Genomic DNA, 20,918 nt, shown 5'->3' on the forward strand with positions numbered 1-20,918 from the left:
CTTCAAAATTTGCTGGCATGTTGAGTGCAGCACTTTCACAGTATCATCTTTTAGGATTTGAAATAGTTAAACTGGAATTCCATCACCTCCACTAGCTTTGTTCATAGTGATGTTTTCTAAGGCTCACTTGACTTCACATTCCAGAATGTCTGGCTCTAGGTGAGTGATCACACCATCATGATTATCTGGGTCATGAAGATCTTTTTTGTATAATTCTTCTGTGTATTCTTGCCACCTCTTCTTAATATCTTCTGCTTCTATTAGGTCCATACCATTTCTGTCCTTTATTGAGCCCATCTTTGCATGAAATGTTCCCTTGATAGCCCTAATTTTCTTGAGGAGATCTCTAGACTTTCCCATTCTGTTGTTTTCCTCTATTTCTTTGAATTGATCACTGAGGAAGGCTTTCTTATCTCTCCTAGCTATTCTTTGGAACTCTGTATTCAAATGAGTATATCTTTCCTTTTCTTCTTTGCTTTTCGCTTCTCTTCTTTTCACAGCTATTTTGCTTTTTTGCATTTCTTTTTCTTGGGGATGGTCTTGATCCCTGTAACCCTTTCAAAAAACAGGACCAGGAAACACTTTCCAACTCATTCTGTGAGGCCAATATTTCCATGATGCCAAAAATATACAAAGATATCACAAGAAAAGAAAGCAAGAGACCAATATCCCCTAGGAAGATAGAAGAAAAACTCCTCAACAAAAAAACTATCAATCCAAATTCAGCAACATATAGAAAGGATTATACACTTACAACCATGTGAGATTTATTTCAGGAATACAAAGTTTGTTATTTTGTTCAAAAATTAACTCAGAAAGGATCATAGAACTAAATGTAAGAGCTAAAGCTATAAAGGTCTTTAAAAGAAAACAGAGTAGAAATCTTTGTGACCTCAGGTTTGGCACTAGATTATTAGTTCTGACTCCTGAGCACAAGCAATAAAGGAAAAAATAGATAAATTATAATAAAATCATCAAAATTAAATTATGTTTTAGTTTCAAAGGATATCATTAAGAAATTGAAAACATAACCCACAGGAAGAAAGAAAACATGTGCAAAACATATCTTATAAGGAGCTGATACCCAGAATATATAAAGAACTCGAACTTCCCTGGCAATCAAGTGATTAAGACTCACTCTTCCACTGCAAGGGGCTTAGGTTTGATCCCTACAGCCCCTCACAAAAAGAACTCTTAAAATTGAATAATAAAAAGACAACATATTTGTAAAATCGGCAAAGGTTATGGATTAACATTTTTCCAGAGAAGATGTACAAATGGCCAGTTAGCACATGAAAAGATGCTCAATACCATTAATCATTTGGTAAGTGCAAATCAGAACAGTGAAGTATGATGTAATACCCACCAGGGAAGTCCCCTAATACCCATTAGGATGGTTATAATAAAAAAAAAAAAGTGCAATAACTAGTGTTGAAGAGGATATGGAGAAGCTGGTAACTTTATAAATTGCTGGTGGGATGTAAAATGGTATAGCCATTTTGGTAAAATTCAGCAGTTCCTCAAAAAGTTAAAGACTAAGTTATATGACCCAGCAATTTCATTAGGTATACATCTAAGAGAATTGAAGCCTATATCCAAGCAAAAATTTGTACACAAATATTCATAATTGCAGCATTCATAACCAAAAAGTGGAAACAACTAAAATGTCTATCAACCAATGTGTGGTTAAACAGAATGTGATATGTCCCTATGATGGATTATTATTCAGCTATAAAAAGGAATAAATGCTACAAGATGGATTGAACCTTGAAAACATTATGCTGTGAAAGAAATGAGATACAAGGACTATACTGTATCATTACATTTATATGAATTTTCAGAAATAAGTAAATCCATAAAGACAGAAAAATAGATTAGTGACTGCCAGAGACCAAGGGGAAGGTAGAATTAAGGATTTCTGCTAATAGGCATGAAGTTTCTTTGAGGGGTGATGAAAAGTTTCTGGAACTAGATCCTGGTGATATTTGTATAACTTTGTGAATATGATTTTTAAAAACAGGTGAATTGTCATTTTTAAAAGGTGAATCTATGGGGTGGGAGATGGGATGGAGGTTCAAGAGACAAACAGAAACAAAAACTATGTTGTAAAGCAATTATCCTCCAGTTAAAAATAAATAAATTAACAAAAAAGGTGAATCTTATAACATGTGAATTATTCTCACAAACGATGTTATTTTAAAATTAAATAGTAAAAATGACTCTTTGAAAAAGAATTTGAAAGCAACAATCAGTGAGATGTTTTTAAAAATAAGAGTTTTACTTTCTCCTACAGGAGCAATAATGTACTGTTTCTTCTAATATAACTGATAGTACAAACTGCAGTAGAAAATCAAGGACCAGCAAAATGTTTCTCATTCATTTTTTTTTTTGGTCAGGTCCCTCCTTCCTTCCTTTCTTCTTCCCTCTGGCCGTACCTCTCTTTTCCTTCTTCAAAAGAAGACAAATTTTCCATATATCTATAACATACACCTATGTGCTTGAGCTGTGAATCTACTTTTGAGTTTACAGATATCTCTTTTAAAAAACAGAAGAAGAGGGTATATTTTAATTAAAAAGTTCATAAGAATATAAAGTGACACTTACTTATGGTAGTTAAGTCCCAATATGTTATATCAGATTTAATTATGCCATATGCATTTTTAGCCTCCACTTGAATAATGTAAATATCTGGTGGTGTTAAACTTGAATAAAAAGAGCATGAAGAACCAGCTTTACTTGTAGAATTACAAGTATCATTTTCACGTACATAACACCTTTGAAGGAAAAAATGATTCAGCATGAGTTTAGTACAGCAGTTTAGAAACATAAGCATATTTAATATGTTAAGCATGTATTTGGTAGCTTCCTTCTGGGTCTCTCTTGAGAACTGTATAGTCCAGAAATTGATGTTTACCTCTCCAGATTCCTTCCTCACCTTCAAGGAGAGAGAAAAGTTACCATGGAGACCTCCCTGGGAACCCTGTAAGTCCATCAGAAGTTACACTCATATAATGCATTTCCTATTGGTAAGAAATAATGAATAGGCTCTTGAAAATCTCAGATTCTAACCTTGAGAACTTATTCTTAAAAGGAAAAAATAAAAAAAATTTGTTAAATAAATTACAGTAGATACATAAATAGAATTTAAAATGATAGTTTTTAATACAACTATATTTATTGATATGGAAAGATGCCTGGTACTCTATTAATGGTGAAAAAAGCAAGATGCATATTATGTAAATAATGATTACATTAATATGAAATTACATATTTATATAACTCTTCTTAAAGGTGTCTAGAAAGGTCTTCATCAAAATATTAAAAATTGTTACCTTTGGTGGTGGGATTTGGGGTGATTTTTTATATTCTTCATATTTTTCAGATTTCATTTTTTGCCATTGGTGTACAATGTTTTCAGAAAACTCATTACAATTATTTTCTTAGATAGATAACTTAAACCCTATCAAGCTGTAACTTAATGAAAACAGCTACACATATTGGTAGGAATCAAGTAGGTGGGTATTGCTAGAGTCCTCTGGGGACTATGTGGGAGATGAAACAGGCTGAGACCAGAAGAGGGGGCCCACTGTGTAAGGATTTGCAAAGGCAGGGGTGAGGGAGCAGAGACTGAACATACAGAAATATAGAATCATGGAATTTTGAAAGCAGAAAGGATCTCAGCATTTTCCATGGTTATCATAGAGTGCAAAAATGGCCTACAGGGTAATGTTGTGTCATGGTTATACAAGCATCCTCCCACCCTCTTAGCTGTAGATCCTATCAGTATGGTTGCAAATAACCAAGTATCACCCCAGCCACTGGATACAAATAATGGTTATCTAGAAGCTATAATTGAGAAAACATTTTACTGTCTAAGTGACTTGAGTCATGAGTTAAAGTGGGAGCCTCTGCCTCCTCCCCTTACTCTCCCTGACGGCACACAAGCTCCCGTACTCACAAAGTTCTCCTGACTGTGTATGATATAGAATTAGCTTCTTTCTCTGGACTCCAGGTGCAAGTAAAATTTTTCGTATAGTAGAAGACGCAAGAAATGTTCTCAGGCTTAGCTGGCAGGTCTAGAAAAATACACAAACACAATAATTTTAGTGCATGATAAACATTGCCAGCATTAACGAGTTTGATGAAAACAGATTAATCGAAAGCTGAACTTCTTGGTAAGTTACTAGGTATAATAGGTTCTCCTTATCAGGGCCATGGAAAGAATCTAACTCCATCTCTGCAGTTACTCCCTTTAAACAGCTAGATTTTGACTTAAAAAACACTTCTTATATTTTTATTCAAGGAAGTTCCTACCAGATAAGAAGTAAGAAGTCCATGACTTGTAGCAAGTAAAATATTGGAGCAGGGTAGTGAAAATAAGACGGAGCAAAGAACTCGGATGTCAGTTCTTGGTGCAACAGTACAAACATGCGTGAGTCTGAAGAACCAAGGTCGTTTGGGCTGGTGGCCTATTTCACCAGGCATAGCAAGTCTAGTCAGAGCCTCATGTACCACTCAGCACCAACTCCAGCATGATATGGAAGTCCTAGCACTGCGGAGAGAGGGCTGGGGAAGATCTTCACATAAGCTCTGAACAGGTGAGAGTAGCAGGCAGGGATTCAGAAGTCCCCAGTATCTCAGGGTGAGGAACTGTGGGCGGGTGTAGATGTGTGGGGTTGGTCCAGGCCTGGGATTCAGAAGAGATCAGGCACGTTCAGGGTGATATAGCTGTAAATCAGGGCTGGGATTCAGATGAAGAGGCTTCTGTGCACAGGGGGATGTCAACCACAGGCAAACAGCTGGGGCATGAACTTCAGGAGTGGGTTTGGCAATGATACCCCAAAGCCCATGCAAAGCTGGCTGCCCGGCAGCAGATAGCAGAGAAGGGATAAGACCCCAGCAGAACGTCCAGAGGGAAACAAAGACTTGCTCACACAGATTTAGGAGACCAGGACTCTGAAGTTACGTAAACCCACTCATATACCCAGACACCACCCTAGGCAGGAGTAGGGGGACAGGCAGAAACTATGGAACTGTGCACCGTTACCCCAGAGAGACTGAATCAGCTGGAAAACACTATAAATCAGAAGAAACAGAGACAATGCTAACAAATGTAAGTGCTGCCTGTGCTGTCCCCTTCCTCAGCCCTGCCTGGCTTTCCAGGGGAGCAGGGACTTTTTGAAAACTGATTAGTTTATTCCTAGAAAATAAGCATGTTATAAAATATATCTGCATATCTGACTAATGCATACATTTCAACTCTTTCAGAGGTAACACCTTCTAATAGGAAGTCAGTAACAAACAGTTTCAGAATGGGTTGTATTCACTGCTTAGATTTGGGAGTTTCGGGATTTGTATATTCATTCATGGATTTCCCTGGTGGTTCAGATGGTAAAGAACCTGCCTGCAACGTGGGAGACTGTGGTCTAAGAAATGAGAATTGTCCACATAGGTAAAGCAGCCCCTGGGAGAGACAAACAAGAGTGAAGCAGAGCAAGGGGGCCTTCATGTCATGGCCACATTTCCAGCTCTTTTCTGAGAAGCCTTCCTCTGAGTCCTTCAGATGAGCCTGATCCTGACAAGACCCACTAGTCAGCAGTTAAGTCAATGACTTGCTATCTATGCTACTTGCATGTTGAAAACCATGAAAAAGCTGGTGATCTCCAAGTCCAACTGCTTAAAGGACCAAAGTTAACTGACCTGAACCAAATAATGCTACATGGTAAGTGGAGATCAGAAGGTAGGCCAATTAGCCCAGTAATTCCTCAGAGAGCCCACATAGCTTGAAAACACTCCCTCAGGATTCCTCAGGACAGCAAGCAGAATACTAACAGATACACACTTCACAACTGTCAGTGGGACAGGCAAAATCCTCTAAGAGGGTGAGCAAACAGTTAGCCAACAATGTCCCCAGGGACATCGCTTTTACACTGACTGACTCACTCTCTGGCTCAGAGATCTTGGCTGTGTGTGTTTGTGCGTACATGTGGGTCTGTCTGTAGTCCTCTGGCCAATTTCCTTACAAATAGTCATCCAAAACTAGCCTGCCCTCCACCTCCATTTCACTCATACCAGCACATGAGCTCTTAGCAGGATATCAAAGTTGATCATTGGCTGGAAAACAAAGAAATAAGATGTCTTTCCCTGTCTACTCAGAATAGTCTTTAGTTTTGTACTCTTCTCATTATGGCCCCCTACAGTCACATTTTATTTCCACCTTCATTCTCGGTCTGCCTTGCACAGGCTGACTCCAAAGACAGCCACCCAAAAACCAGCGTAGAAATAGATGGACAGAGGAGCCTTGGACACGACTGAGGTGACTTAGCATAGCACAGCACAGGAATAGATCCTTGTGGATCTAAACATATCCCCATCGAACCATGGTGAACTCTGGTCTTTACTATGCTTCCTTGAATATCTCTCTTCAGCTCTTTCAGAAGCTTTGATTAATATCTATAAAAACCATAAGTCAGAGGGGAATCCAACCTCTGGTTACCAGAACCATCAGTGTTATCAGATATCAGAAGAGAAAGTAGTTCTAAAAATGATTTTCCTCTTCACCTGAGCTTTTTTTAAGGAGTAACATTTGTTTTACTCTCACTGTTTGGTACACGGCAAGACAGAAATATTCTTGGAGAGGCCACTTGATATTGGTATAGAGAAGGAAAAAATTCTGTTTCCTTTCACTCTCCTAGGCTCTCCAGCCAGGGCCCTGTAAAATCAGACTGACAAAAGACAGATTCACAAGAGAAAAATATTATATTAATGCATGCAGTGAAATTACACAGGCAAAAACTCAATAAAGAGTCATTTAAAGGGGTGGTTAGAACTTGGGCTGGTAAAGCATCTTAAGACAAAACCAATAAATCTGTAGAGAACTGACAGGACAAAGGAAAATGAACTTAGGTTTTCAAGGGTAGCAGACTGTGAAAAGGTAAATATATGGGAGACACTAATGGAGCAGGGTTTACATGTGCAGATCCATCCTGGCACTGATTTTCTGTCTTCCTCATGGTCATAAAACTCCTCCAGGAGAGGAGATTTATAGCAGTCCTCACTTTTCAGAAGTTTCTTCTTTTAAACAAATAAAAGAAGTTCCACAAAGACTTCACTTCTGCATCTGTTGATTCTCTTTTGACTCCAAATCAAAATAAATCCTTATGCGAAAGTGGTATATTTTGGGGTGGCATATTCTGATCCCCTATGTTGGTGATACGAAAGAGATTTATGATAAATAAAATGAATGCCCAGGAACATTTCCAGTGCTCATCAGTATTTCCCCTTCCTGGACATAGGGGAAGATTTTATTTCCTTTCTTCCTTGAAATTGGGCATAGCAATGTGACTTCTTTGGCCCCTGACATGAAAGGAGACTAAAGCGCTGCTACATTATTATCCTTTTTCTCCTCCCTCTGCCCTGCACACCCTGCAAATCCATGTTGAGATAATGAGTCTTAGGCTGGTACAGCCTCCATCAGCCTAGGTCCTGCTTATCTGTGATGGACATATAGACTTTGTTGTCTTAAGCACTAAGATTTTGGGCTTGTTTATTTTCACTGCATAAACAACTTTCCCTGCCTCATGTGAAAAATAGCTTGTCTGAAAATCCAAGATTTTAGGACTCGGGAGAGGAATTCATTTAAGAGTAATCTTCCCTCTTCTCTTTGTTATGTTCTCATGACATCCTAACTCTGCATATGATCTCAGGGCATTGTAGATTTGTTTGATCACAAATGAGGGTGCCAAGGGGAACTGGAATAAAAAAGGAAAACCAGATCAACAAATAGCTTCAGTTTTGCTTTCTTGTGGATCCCATACATCTGAACTGCCCTGACTTATGTAAAGAACTGCCAGCGAGTAGCAAGGCTTATACATCTGTTGTCCTGCCTACCTGCTGGCAACTTGTGTGCCTATTTTAAGTCTTCTTCAACTTACCTCTAATTAGAATATAAACTCTTCATCAAAAGACTGTCACAAACATTATGTAATTGTGATAGAGCAATGGAGGGCATTTTACCTCTGTACTATTTTTCATAAAACCCCAAGAGTACTCACAGAACTCTTCAAGACTGCCACAGTCATGAGAAAAAAGGGAAGACTAAAGAGTTGTCATCCACCAGAAGAGACTAAGGAGACAGGACAATTCAGTGCAATATGCTACCCTGAATTGGATCCCAGAATAGAAAGAAAACATTAAGGAAAAACTGGTGAAATCAAGTAAAGTCTGGAATGTGCTTAATAGTCATGTGTTAATACCAGTTTCTTTATTTCAGCAAGCATATGATGCTATTATAAAATATTAGCAATAAGGGAAACTGGATAAAGGGTATATAAAATTCTCTGTACTATCTTCACAATTTTTGTATAAATTTAAAACTATAACAGAATGTTTTTTTTGCACGTGGATGAATAAAGGCTATGTTTGCCCCTCACACACATGTATCCTTCCACATGTTAAGAAAAAGCATATAAACATATTGCCACATTTCTAGAAATAACTATTTCCCCTATTTTTAGAAATAGCAGCAATATTCAGAACTTTTCTCTAAGAAGGACCAGGAGAATGTTCTTGCTTATCAGCGAATTTCCTATATGCAAAAAGAACATTTTTCAAAATTAAAAAGATCTTCTCAATCTCCCTTCTTCCTCTCTATGCTCATAACACTTTGGTGTCATTGCAAAGTTAAATTTTGTTGTGAAAAGTGTCTTGAAATTAAAGAAGGGCAAGGCTGAGACCAAGGGGAAAATTGTCTAGAAGGGAAGTAGTATGGAAACTAGAGTCAGTTATACAGGAAATGGTATTAATGAAAGGTAGTAAGAGAAGACAGAGATACAAGACTGAAAAAGACAAGTTGAGGGGGAAAGTGCTATGATGCTTATAAGCAGAACTTTAAATTGGACAATTGGAAGCAATTGGGGATTTCTGAGATGGCCAAAAGAGACTGAATGAGACAGAGACACACGGCCCTCCCTGCCTATAATGCCTACAAAGCTCTGGAGTGTCACAAGTATAACCCCAGGGACCTGCAAGGTGGGCCAGGCCATGCCAGAGGTCTGGAAGACATTCTCATTATCTCTGGATCACAACTGCCTTCTGGGTGACCTCCGATTATGAGACGTTATGGGCTGAATTGTGTCCCTCCCCACAAATCTCATATATTTAAGCCCTACCCTCTCTCTGCTGTGCCTCAGAAGGTGACCGCATTTGGAAACAGGGCATATAAGGATGTATTAACTAAAATGGGGCCTTTACAATGTGTCCTAATTCAATCTCACTGGTGTCCTTATAAAAGGAGATTAAGATACACAGAGGGATGACCACATGAAGAGGCAGCAAGATGATGGTCATCAACAAGTCAAGGAGAAAGGTGTCAGAGAAAATCAACTCTGCAGACACTTCGACCTTGGACTTTCAGTCTCCAAAACTGTGAGAAAATAAACTTCTGTTGTTTAGGCTATCCAATCTATGGTATTTTGTTATATAGCAGCCTGACCAGACCGATATTTATACTACATGCCTTGTCTACATTCCCAGTGCTCAATCACCATTTCTTTTAATCTGGTCTTATCTTCTTTAACATAATATGTGATCTAAGTAAAACATCTTAGATCTACAAGGTATTATATGGCCATTAGGCCCATAGTTTTGAGTTGGATCATTGTAGTGATGTTGTTTCATTTCCCTTTATACCCTTGGAATTTATGGCAAATAGTGTGAAAATGTATATATGTTTCTATGTGTGCATCCTATATGAACCAATGCACACTCCACACAGGAATCACCAAGATAATCACCTACTATTACTCTAAAACAGTGAATCTTGACTTTCAAAGGGTCATATCTCCCTTTGAAAATACGATAGATCATCTTGCCAAACTTGCACATGCATAAGTATACATCAACACACGCATACAACCCCACACAAATTTAGGGAGCTCACAAATCCCCCACTGTTCATCCATGAATGCCCATGTCCAGCTGCCCCTTTGTTCTCAAGTTAACAACTCTTATCCAAAAAAGGCAAATAGAATCGCATAATCCATAAAAGGGCACAGGCTGACCTACCTGCCAGGCCAAATCTGCAGAGTAGAGGGAGCATCCACAGTGTCCAGGCCCACATTGTTCCCAAATAATGCAGGGAGCCTGGAAAGAGAACAGAAAATATCATCAGTCAAGAGTTAGTTTGCTTCCTGCCTCTCCTCAACAGCTCTGTTTCTAGTGATAAACAGATTCTGGGAATTTTGAGGAAAGGTATTTTATTTTATATATTTTGAATTACATTCTATTTTGTTATATTTATTTGGTTAGCATCACATAGATCCCTCTGTGATTATTCCATTACCCCAGTCAATTTTTTGTGCACAGTTAATTCTACTATATAATACAAAAAGTACACCAGCCAGCAAGAATACACTCCAGAAAAACAGTACTGTCCTCCAGTCTCTGCCTCAGTTCCTGAGCACTCCAGCTAAACAAGACATCTCGTAATTTCCCAAAAGCACCATGCAATTTCACATCTCCATGCTGTGTCCATGTGGTTCCTTCTGTCTAGAATGTCCTTTCTTCCCTGTTCCTGACAAAGCGATCCATCTTTCCAGACTCAGTTCAAAGCTAGCCTTCTCCAAGCACCTTCCCTGAACTCCCAGATGGACTCAGCCCGCCAGTCGGCCTCTGTGCCCCACCCACCCTCCATGCCATCTGTACTGTGCACACAGCACTCAGAATGGTCTTTAGTAGTTTACCCACTGGCTTCTCTACAGATAGGGAGCTTCTGAAGAGTGCAGCTTCTCTCTCTGAGAAGCCTGAGTGTTGAAGGCAGTGCCTGGTACCTGGTAGACATTCACTATTGTTTGTGGAATAATTAGAATAACAAGGCTGCTGGCTCCTCACGTCATCCCAGATGAGATGGTGAGATAGTCTAAGGATTAAAGCAAATGTAAAGGCAATACCTCGCTTTCAGAAAGAAATACATGATGCTACATTTTCAGCTGACATATCATTATGGGGGGAAAAGGAGAGTTTTCAGCAAAATGAATCATTTTAGGGAAAGTTGAACGCCGCATTTCTGGACAAAAACCACAGGGATAACATTTTCTCACACACAAACCAGTTGAAACACCTAACGAACTGAAAGTGCCTAAGGCAAAATAAAGCTGAGTGAGAACTTGGATCCATAGAAATACCATTATGAAACAATAAAAGACTAGTTACATAACAGCAATAGTTAATGCCTGTTACTCAAGAGCTGTGGCTAAACTCTCCCAAAACAACCATTTTGATTTAAATAAGTATAAAACTTAGGAAGTTTTAAAATTTTTCAATGAAGAATAAATGTGTTCTTTGAAAATTAATTATAACAGAAAAGAATTTTTTTTTTTTGGCCTTGAATAGAATTTTATTTATTTATTTAGTTTTTGGCCTTGAAGCATGTGGGATCTTAGTCCTCTGACCAGAGATAGAATCCATGCCCTCTGCAATGGAAGCTCGGAGTCCTAACCACTGGACCACCAGGGAATTCCCAGTAATAGCACTTTTTAGCATCCAACTATTCACAATGTTGTCTTAATTTTCTCCAGTTCTTAGCCAAAAAACATGCCTTTACAAGTTTTAAAAGCATACTGGAAAGGGAGGGAGGCCCAGTCATGAAGACATTATTAAAGACATGATGCTGACAGTCTCAATGATTAAATAAATAAACACTTATAGGCGCTAAAGCTCATATTGTTATTCCAATACAGGGTTTTGCATTTTAAAATCTTATCAATATTAAATATTGAATATTTTGAACTTAAAATATTTTAATCAATTGTAATTATTGCTTCTTTACTTTACAGTGAGAATACTCACCTATTATTTGTGAATTTTTAAAGCCTTAACAAAAAAACAGCAGTACTCACAGTACTAAATTATACCCAGGGACAAAGCTGTAGAAGAACAAAGGGTTGAGAACCGCTAATCTACTTGCAGCAACACAGCATGGATAGTAATAGCAAATATCACCTGGTAAGTGCTGTAATTACAATAGTGCAGAGAGAGCACAGAATGTCCAAAGAGAGGAAAGAGCTCATGACTGGGGAAAGTCAATAAGCTTTGTTGAATGACAATGCCCTAACACCTGTTTGTCCTCCAGTGCCTTTTCCACTTCCCCTCACACACCAGAGAACCACCACTCATGACTGCTTATTGGTAGTAAAAGTGAACAAATGTGAGGTACCTCCCAGGAACTTAGAAATAAGTTCAACTGAGAGTTCAACTAGCAAAATGTGTGCACAGAAGTGACCCTAGTTAACTGTGGGAGTAAATCAAGAATGTTTGAAGAACTTGAGTTTACTCCAAACTTCTTCCAAGGAAGCCTGGGTGTAAACTCAAGAGAGTTGGATCTGAAAAATTAACACTGTCATTTAGTTGCAGGAATTTATTCAACTAAATGTATCCTAAATGGAAGGAGACTATGGGAACAAAAGGAGAGGTCACAGAAAAAAAAGTTGGCAGTGTTCATCTGTGTTCATTGGGCTTCTCTGATGGCTCAATGGTAAAGAATCTGCCAGCCACACAGGAGATGCAGTTTCGATCCCTGGGTCAGGAAGATCCCCTGGAGGAGGAAATGGCAACCCACTCCACTATTCTTGCCTGGAGAATCCCATGGACAGAGGAGCCTGGCGGGCTACAGTCCATGGGGTCACGAAGAGTCGGACACAACTGAGTGACTAAGCATCCATGGAAGGAAATTATGAAGTTTTCCATTGCTGGAGTGACATACAGCTGACCTTGAGCAATGCCGAAGTTAGGAGCATAGGCTCTCTACACAGTCAGAAATCCACTCACATACCTTCTGTCCATACACACAGTTCCTCCCCATCTGAGGTTCTACAACCTTGGAGTCAACCAATCATGAACAGTGGAGTAAGACAGTATCTACTATTGAAAACAAGACCACTTACAAGTGGACCCACACAGTTAAAATCCATGTTGTTCAAGGGTCAGCTGTACTCTATACCAGGACAATCATTAGACTTCACCACAGCCTTGATGCAAGATATCTCAAAACCCAAAATTTCCACGATCGCTCTGATTCTGTGAAGCTGTTTCTGATTATTAATAATTTAGCAGAAGCTCAGATCCTGAACAAAGGATGTAAGCCTTCTAGTAATTGGAAAAGACTACCCTCCTTTGTTTAACATACCAGCCTCATGAAGTCTTACACGAGGTAATCAGCCTCCCCAAATCTGAGCAATTCTGGGTGCAGCAAGACTGTGGGCTATAGAAAATTCACGAAGATTATCCTGTGCTCTTCAGGAGAACCATTAAACTATTACCTTCATTGCCTGACTCATCAGCGCTAACTTTTAAAATGCAGCAGCTTTGAATAGCTGTCCCCACTAAAGGGGCACTTCCTAGAAATATACACCTTCTCATTAGTGGTGCCTGATTTGAATACAACAGGAGCTCTGGAATTCTCAAACAACACTATGAATATTCCATGCTCAACCAAAGGACTCAGAACATAAAGTGATGCCACTTGAGTAATTTTTAGTGTCTTATCTTTAAAGTAGTAGCTACTGTTAGGAGTACAATGACTGGAAGTGAAACCAACCAATTATTGCTGGCTACAGCAGCGGCTGGAGACAAGAACACAAAGGAAGAGACGCGGCTCTTGCCAGCTGATGTTAAACTATCCCTTCCTCTCCACATTCTGTCTCCTATCACCCAAGCAGAAGCAATAGCACGGCTGTTTTACTCTCTAGAAATCTCCCATTACACACACACAAACACCTCCACCACCCCACACACAGGCTGTCCTTTGGAGCTTCAGTTCCCACTCAAGGCTGTGTCCTGGAGGCTGTTTGACCTGATTTCGCGTGCACACAAATATATTGCTATATGACCCTGCTTTCATTCATTCATTCATACATTTACTCAGTTAATGTGTGTTGATACCCATTCTGTGCCACAAACTTTGCAGAGTATGGGATTGGGTTTTTAAAGGATGGACAAATAAGTAAATTCTAGGGATAGCAACATACTTTTAGGTTGAATTATACAAAATTGCTATTTTCATAAGTCTAAAACAGTCAAATATTGGCAATTTCAGCCTAGTAAACTAACTGTATCTTTTCTTTTTGGGTGAGGAAATGCTTATGTACCTTATCCAAGATGAGATTAAGAGCTATCAGCATGGTGACTAACATATTAATATTAGTTAATAATACTGTACTGTGTATTTGAAAGTTGCTATGGCCAGTAGACCTTAAAAGCTCTCATCACAAGAGAAAAGTTTTGTAACTATGTATGGACTTCCCTTGTGGCTCAGCTGGTAAAGAATCCGCCTGCAATGTGGAAAACCTGGGTTCGATCCCTAGGTTGGGAAGATCCCCTGGAGACGGGAACAGCTACCCACTCCAGTATTCTGGCCTGGAGAATTCCATGGACTCTGTAGTCCATGGTGTATCTAAGAGTTGGAGACGACTGAGCAACTTTCACTTTCATGGCAGTAGACCTTAAAAGCTCTCATCACAAGAGAAAAGTTTTGTCTATGTATAGTGATATGTGTGCACGCTAAGCCGCCTCGGTCGTGGCCAACTCTTTGCAACTCTGTGGACTGGGGCCTGTCAGGCTCCTCTATCCATGGGGATTCTCCAGGCAAGAATATTGGGTTGCCACACTCTCCTCCAGGGGATCTTCCCAACCTAGGGATAGAACCTACATCTCTTATGTCTCCTGCACTGGCTGGCATGTTCTTTACCATTAGTGCCACCATATATGTTACCTTAACTAGACTTAATGTGGTGATCATGTCACACTACATACAGATATTCAATCAGTATGTTGTATACCTGAAGCTAGTAAGTTAATTATATCTCAATTATTTTTAAAAAGAGTTCTCAGGAAACTGCATTCAGTTTCAGAGTATAAACCCATTTGAGGTTCAGGCTGCTTTCACACAATGAATACTTTGAGACTGCCAGCAGCAAGACTGGTAAAAACACAAGTATGATGCAATAGTAAGAGTCTACAAAGTCCTAATTGCATTACATAAATTACATCTGTATTTCCTAAAATCCCTGCAGAGTTGGTATTATTACCCCTGCTTTACAGATATGGATGTTGTGGCTCACAGTATCACGTAATCAGTCCGAAACTCCCATAGTTTGTAAGTGACTTCACTTTCCTTTTCCGTTCAGTCGCTCAGTTGTGTCCGACTCATTGCGACCCCATAGCCGGATTCAAACCTATGCTTGTCTTATTCTGAAGCCTAGATTCTTTCCATCAAAATCAATCAGTAGTTATTAGTGATTTACTCTCTCTCAGTTCTCCTGCCACAAAATGCCATTACACACAGGGATTTTCTTCTGAATCTCCTAGGTCTAATTTTCTACAGCCTCAAGTTCCCAGAAAGATAAACCTTTAACTTTCCTATATTTTCCCCAGCCCCTGATCGTTGTCCTCCACCATCTCCCACCCTAGAGCCAGCATTTTAAAAAGATTTACTGCCAGAAAATTAGATTCCTTGTACCATCAATAACCAGTCTAACTACAGAGTAAGTCATGCAGCGAGTTCTGACCAACAACTTTATTGAAGAAAGCAGAAATAAACCCTCATATAATAGAAGAAGGGACCAAATCGCAAGTTTTTGCATTATCAGGTTCTGTGGCCTGATACTCACCTTCCTGTGTGGGGTGCTATCCCACAGAGGTTCTGCTGTTTAAAAAGATCCACATCAAAGGTGCTCTGTCTTCCACAGCACAAGTGAGAGCAAGGAGCGTGGTTTGTAATTTATCAACACAGTTATGCAAGTGTTTCCTCTCTGGTCCAAGGGCTTTTCCTTTGCTTTTAAGTCCAGCCCAAGCCAGGGTGGCACTTAACCCACTTATGCTGGGAAGTGGAGTGCATTATTGTAGCTTTAAAAAAATCTGCTTCTGTGCGACCACTCAACTTTACAGGAAAAAGTGCCATCTGAAAGTGCCATGAACAACTAAAAGGAATGACTAAACTTAAAATGTTCTATACAGGAAGTCCTTACAGATGCCACCTGCATTTGTAATGGGTGAAATGCGAAGAGTATGTTTAGCTTCAGAAATACATCATCATGCAATTATCTTTAAAAGAAGGAGATGGAGAGAAAATAATGGTCGCTAACTTGGAAAGAGATTTATAATTCCTAAGCATGTGTTGGGGTGGCCAAAAAGTTCATTTGGGTTTTTCATCCAGTATTGCAGAAAACAAACGTTTTGACCAACCCAATATTAAGGATACTAAACTGGGGGGCTGGAAGCCAGCTAAATTACTAATTAAGAGGCTTAATATGATAAATATATATGGAGATCTTACCACGTGTCAGTCACAGTACGACAAACTTGAAATTATCTCAATCTTCACAACAATTCTATGACATCAGTAATATTTTTCCTCTCATCTTATAGATGAGGACACAGAGGCCAGAAAAAGACACTTGTCCAAAGCAAACAGTAGAGCCAGGAACTGAACCAAGACAGCCTGACTCTCGGTATCCTATAACTCAAAGGTGAAATCTGATGGTTTCTGGGATCACTTTAGGCATTACAATTTTATAACTTTTTGTAATTGACAAAATCATAAAGAAATCTCTTCTATACGGAAAAAAATTATGATGCAAAAGGAAAGAAACTCAACCTAAGCTTTAAAATAAGATACGCTCTCCAGCTGAATGTTTTTTTATTTAATAATTTTTAAACATATTATTTATTCGTTTATGGCTGTGCTGGCGCTTTGTTGCTGCACGAGCTTTCTGCAGTTGTGATGAGAAGGGGCTACTCCTTGTTGCAGGGCTACTCCTTCTCATTGCAGTGGCTTCTCTTATTGCAGAACAAAGGCGCTTGGGCTTCAGTAGTTGAAGCAGACAGGCTCAGGAGTTGCAGCTTATGGGCTGAATTGCTCTGAGGTATGTGGAATCTTTCTGGACCATGGATCGAACCCATGTCCTTGCATTGGTGGTGTTCCTATCCACTGTGCCACCAGGGATGTCCCCATATATGTCTTAATTTAAATTTATTTCCCATCTTCCTTAGGCAATGTTCTACTAAGTAGGAAAGTTTAGCAAAAGTAAGGAGGAGAAAGTTTTTTGTTTTGTTTTTTTTTTACCTAGTAAACTATGAGGTACTAAAAAATCCCATTTTAATGTACTATCTAGGACAGGTAAATTTTTGCATAAAAATAGTTCTTTAATTTATTCAACAAATACTTAGTAAACTTATTATACATATAACACCTGACTAATGATGCTATACAATAAAATTCTGACTCCATGGTTGGTTGGATATATACATTTCTCTCTGCTCTATCAGATAACTCCATGAAAATTATGGTAAATGTAGAGGAAAGCTACAAAGTCACACAAAACATAACAAATGGGAGAAGAGACAACAAAACATGGCAATAAGAGAGGTCAAAAAGTTTTGGAGTATGAGAAGTGAGTCAAGTGGCAGCTGAATTAAGAAACATGAGAGAGTTGAAACCTAAAAACACCTAAAAGGGAGGCCACCAAGAAGCAAGATGTGTGGCGTGAATCTCATAATTTCAGAAGATGAGACACTACGGGGGCACAATCCATCCTCATTACCCATAGATTCATATTTGCAAATTCACCAACTCTCTAAAATTCACTGTGTCCCCAAAATCAGTACTTGAGCTATGTCATGGTCATTCACAGACGTGAGCAGTGGCAAGAAGCATACATTCCATGCGGAGGTTGAATAAGTAACACTGCTCTTGTACTATACAAACATTCTTTTCATGATCTGTTCAGTGCCACCGTTTTCACATTTTCGTGTGCTTTCTGATGGCGATTTTGCCATTTAAAATGGCCCTCAAGCATAGTGCTCAAGTGCTGTCTAGTGGTCCTAAGCAGAAGGTCATACGTGTGTTAGACAAGCTTTGTTCAGGTGTGAGTTACACTGCTGTTGGCTGTGACTTCGAGGTTGATGCACACAAACAGAACTCCGTGTCAGATCTTATGCTTGAGAGTGTGGAAACAAAGGTGAGGAAAGCAGAGGTCCCAGCTAGGAAAAATTCACAACTTAGGTGGGAAAACAGACTCATAAGCAAAGGTGCTGTGTGCTGTGCTGTGCTAAGTCGCTCCAGTCGTGTCCGACTCCGTGTGACCCTGTGGACTGTAGCCCACCAGGCTCGTCTGTCCATGTGATTCTCCAGGCAAGAATAAACAAGGCACTGTAAAACAAAGTGGCAAGTGCTGTTAAAGGTGTGTATAAAGTGCTACAGGAAATGGGAAAGAGGAGCCATTAATTGTGCCCTAAGGGAAATGGATCCCAGAAAGTAAGAGAAAGGAACGTTTTAGCAGTACATTGAAAGTAAATGGAAAAATTATAAAAATAACATATTTCTGGCAGAGATGTTTAAGAGCCTGACATGGCAACTGGCTAAAGCCTAATCAATTCTGTTTTTCATTTCTTCAAAAAACAATTCATACCTTCATCAATCTTTTCTATTGGTTTTTTCCTTTAGAGGGGCTCTATTTCATTTCCTGATTGATCTTTACTATTTCTTCCTTCTACTGACTTCAGGCTTTGTTCTTCTAATTCCTATAGATAGTAGGTTAGGTTGTTTGAGACTTTTCATGTCTCCTGAGGTTGGTCTGCATTGCTATAAACTTCTCTTCTGGATATGTTTTTGCTGTGTCCCACAGATTTTGGGCTTCTCTGGTGACTCAGGTGGTAAAGAATCTGCCTGCAATTCAAGAGACTTGGGTTCAGTCCCTGGGTTGGGAAGATCCCTTCAGAAGGGAATGGTTACCCATTCCAGTATTCTTGCCTGGAGAACTGTATGGACAGAGGAGCCTGGTGGGCTACAGTCCATGGGGTTGCAAAGAGTGGGAAGTGACTGAGCGACTAACACTTTCACTTTCATAGATTTTGGAAAGTTGTATTTTTGTCTCAAGGTAATTTCTGATTTCCTTTTTTATTTCTTTGTTGACTCTGGTTTTTTAAGCTACTGGTTTTTTAGTAGCTTATTGTTTAGTCTCTATGTGTTCGGGTTTTTTTCCCCATTTTTTAAAATGCAGTTGATTTCTAGTTTCATACTATTGTGGTCAAAAATGATGCTTGATGTAATTTCTATCCTCTTAAATTTGTTGAAACTTGTGGCCTAGCATATGATCTACCCTAGAGAATGTTCTATATACACTTGAAAAGAATGTGTATTCTGCTGGTTTTGGATGGAATGTCCTATACATATCTATTCAGCACAACTGATCTAATGTATCATTTACTACTACTGTTTCCTTATTTTCTGTCTGGATGATCTGTCCACCAGTGTAAATGGGGGTGTTAAAGTCACCTATTATCAATGTCAATTTCTCCCTTTATGTCTGTTAATATTTGCTTTATATATTTAGATGCTCCTATATAAGGTACACACACATTAACAAATGTTATATCCTCTTATTGTATTGATCCTTTTATTATTATATAATGGCCTTGTCTTTTGTTACAGTCTTTGTTTTAAAGCCTATTTTGTTTTATATGAGTATTGCTACCCCAGCTTTCTTGCTATTTTTATTTTCAGGAAGTATTCTTTTCCATCACCTCACTTTCATTCCATGTGTGTCTTTAGCTTTGGGGTCTTATTTTTTATCCAATTAGACACCCTGTCTTTTGATTGGAGCATTTGGTCTATTGACATTTAAATACACTTACTGCGACTTTGTTACTTGTTTTCTGGTTGTTTTTGCAGTTATTCTGTTTTCTTCTTCCTTTAGATTCTTTTCTCATGGTTTGATTGCTTCAGCGGTATGCTTACGTCCTTTTCTCTCTCTTTTTTGCATATCTATTGTAGGTTTTTGATTTGTAGTTTCCATGGGGTTCACATATGTTGGCCTGTATCTATTGTTTTAAACTGGTAGTCATTTAGTTCATACACATTCTAAAAGATTTACATTTTTTTACTCCTCTCCCCTGCATTTTTGTATTTCTGATGTCATATTTTACATCTTCATGTTTATCCCTTAACTGTTTATTATAGTTATGGTTGATTTTAGAATTTAATTCTTTAATTAAATCTTTAATCTTTACACAAGCTTACTTAAGTGGTTGATTCACAATCTTTACTATATATTTGCCTTTATTAATTGGATTTTCCCTTGCCTATAAGTTCTTCTTGCAGCCTTTTCTTTCCACCTATAGAAAATCCTTTAACATTTCTTTTAGGGTTGGTGTGGCATTGATGAATTCTTTTCACTTTTACTTGTCTGAGAAGTTATTTCTCCTCCAACTCTGAATTATAATCTTGCCAGGCAGATTATCCTAAATTGTAGGTTTTTCCCCTTTTAATACTTTAAATAAACCATGCCACTTCATTCTGGCTTACAAAGTTTCTGCAGAAGAATCAGCTGATGACCATGGGAATTCCCTTTTACATGAGTCTGTTCTTGCTGCCTTTAAAATTCTAAATTTTGCTATTTTATCTTGGTATGGGTCTCTTTGAGTTCATAAATTTTAGGGAACTCACTGTGACTCTCATACCTAGATATCTGTTTCCTTCTCCAGATTCAGACATTTTTAAGCCACAATTGAGTCAAATTACATTTTCAACACATTTTTCTCTCTCTTCTTCTAGGATGCCCATAATGTGAATATTAGTATACTTGCTATTTTCCAACAGGTCCCCTAATTGTTCCCTTTTTTTTCTTTTTCCTGTTCTGCTTGGTGATTTCCCTTATGCTGTCTTCCAGATCACTTGTGTTCTTCTGTTTTCTTGTATGTGTGTGTGTGTTGTTCAGTCGTGCCCAAGTCTATGCAACCCCATGGACTGTAGCCCCCCAGGCTCCTCTGTCTGTGGAATTCTCTAGGCAAGAATACTGGAGTGGGTAGCTATTTCCTTCCCCAGGGATCGAACCTGAGTCTCCTGCACTGTGGGTGGACTCTTC

General features: G+C 38.9%; 1 protein-coding gene across 4 annotated transcripts in view; it reads right to left on the reverse strand.

Moving 5' to 3' along the window:
- IL31RA (interleukin 31 receptor A) overlaps window positions 1-20,918 on the reverse strand; it is a 69,498-nt gene that overhangs the window by 38,692 nt on the left and 9,888 nt on the right. For all 4 annotated transcript variants that reach the window (XM_010853506.1, XM_010853504.1, XM_010853505.1 and 1 more), the window contains exons 2-4: window positions 10,066-10,143; window positions 3,959-4,076; window positions 2,605-2,774 (exon numbers count right to left, since the gene is read on the reverse strand). In XM_010853506.1, the coding sequence (XP_010851808.1) occupies window positions 2,605-2,774; window positions 3,959-4,076; window positions 10,066-10,120 (343 nt within the window). In that variant the 5' untranslated portion in view covers window positions 10,121-10,143. The remainder of the gene's footprint in view (window positions 1-2,604; window positions 2,775-3,958; window positions 4,077-10,065; window positions 10,144-20,918) is intronic.

The sequence above is a fragment of the Bison bison genome, unplaced genomic scaffold (assembly GCF_000754665.1).
Source record: "Bison bison bison isolate TAMUID 2011002044 unplaced genomic scaffold, Bison_UMD1.0 scf7180017864328, whole genome shotgun sequence".
Taxonomy (NCBI): Eukaryota; Metazoa; Chordata; class Mammalia; order Artiodactyla; family Bovidae; genus Bison; species Bison bison.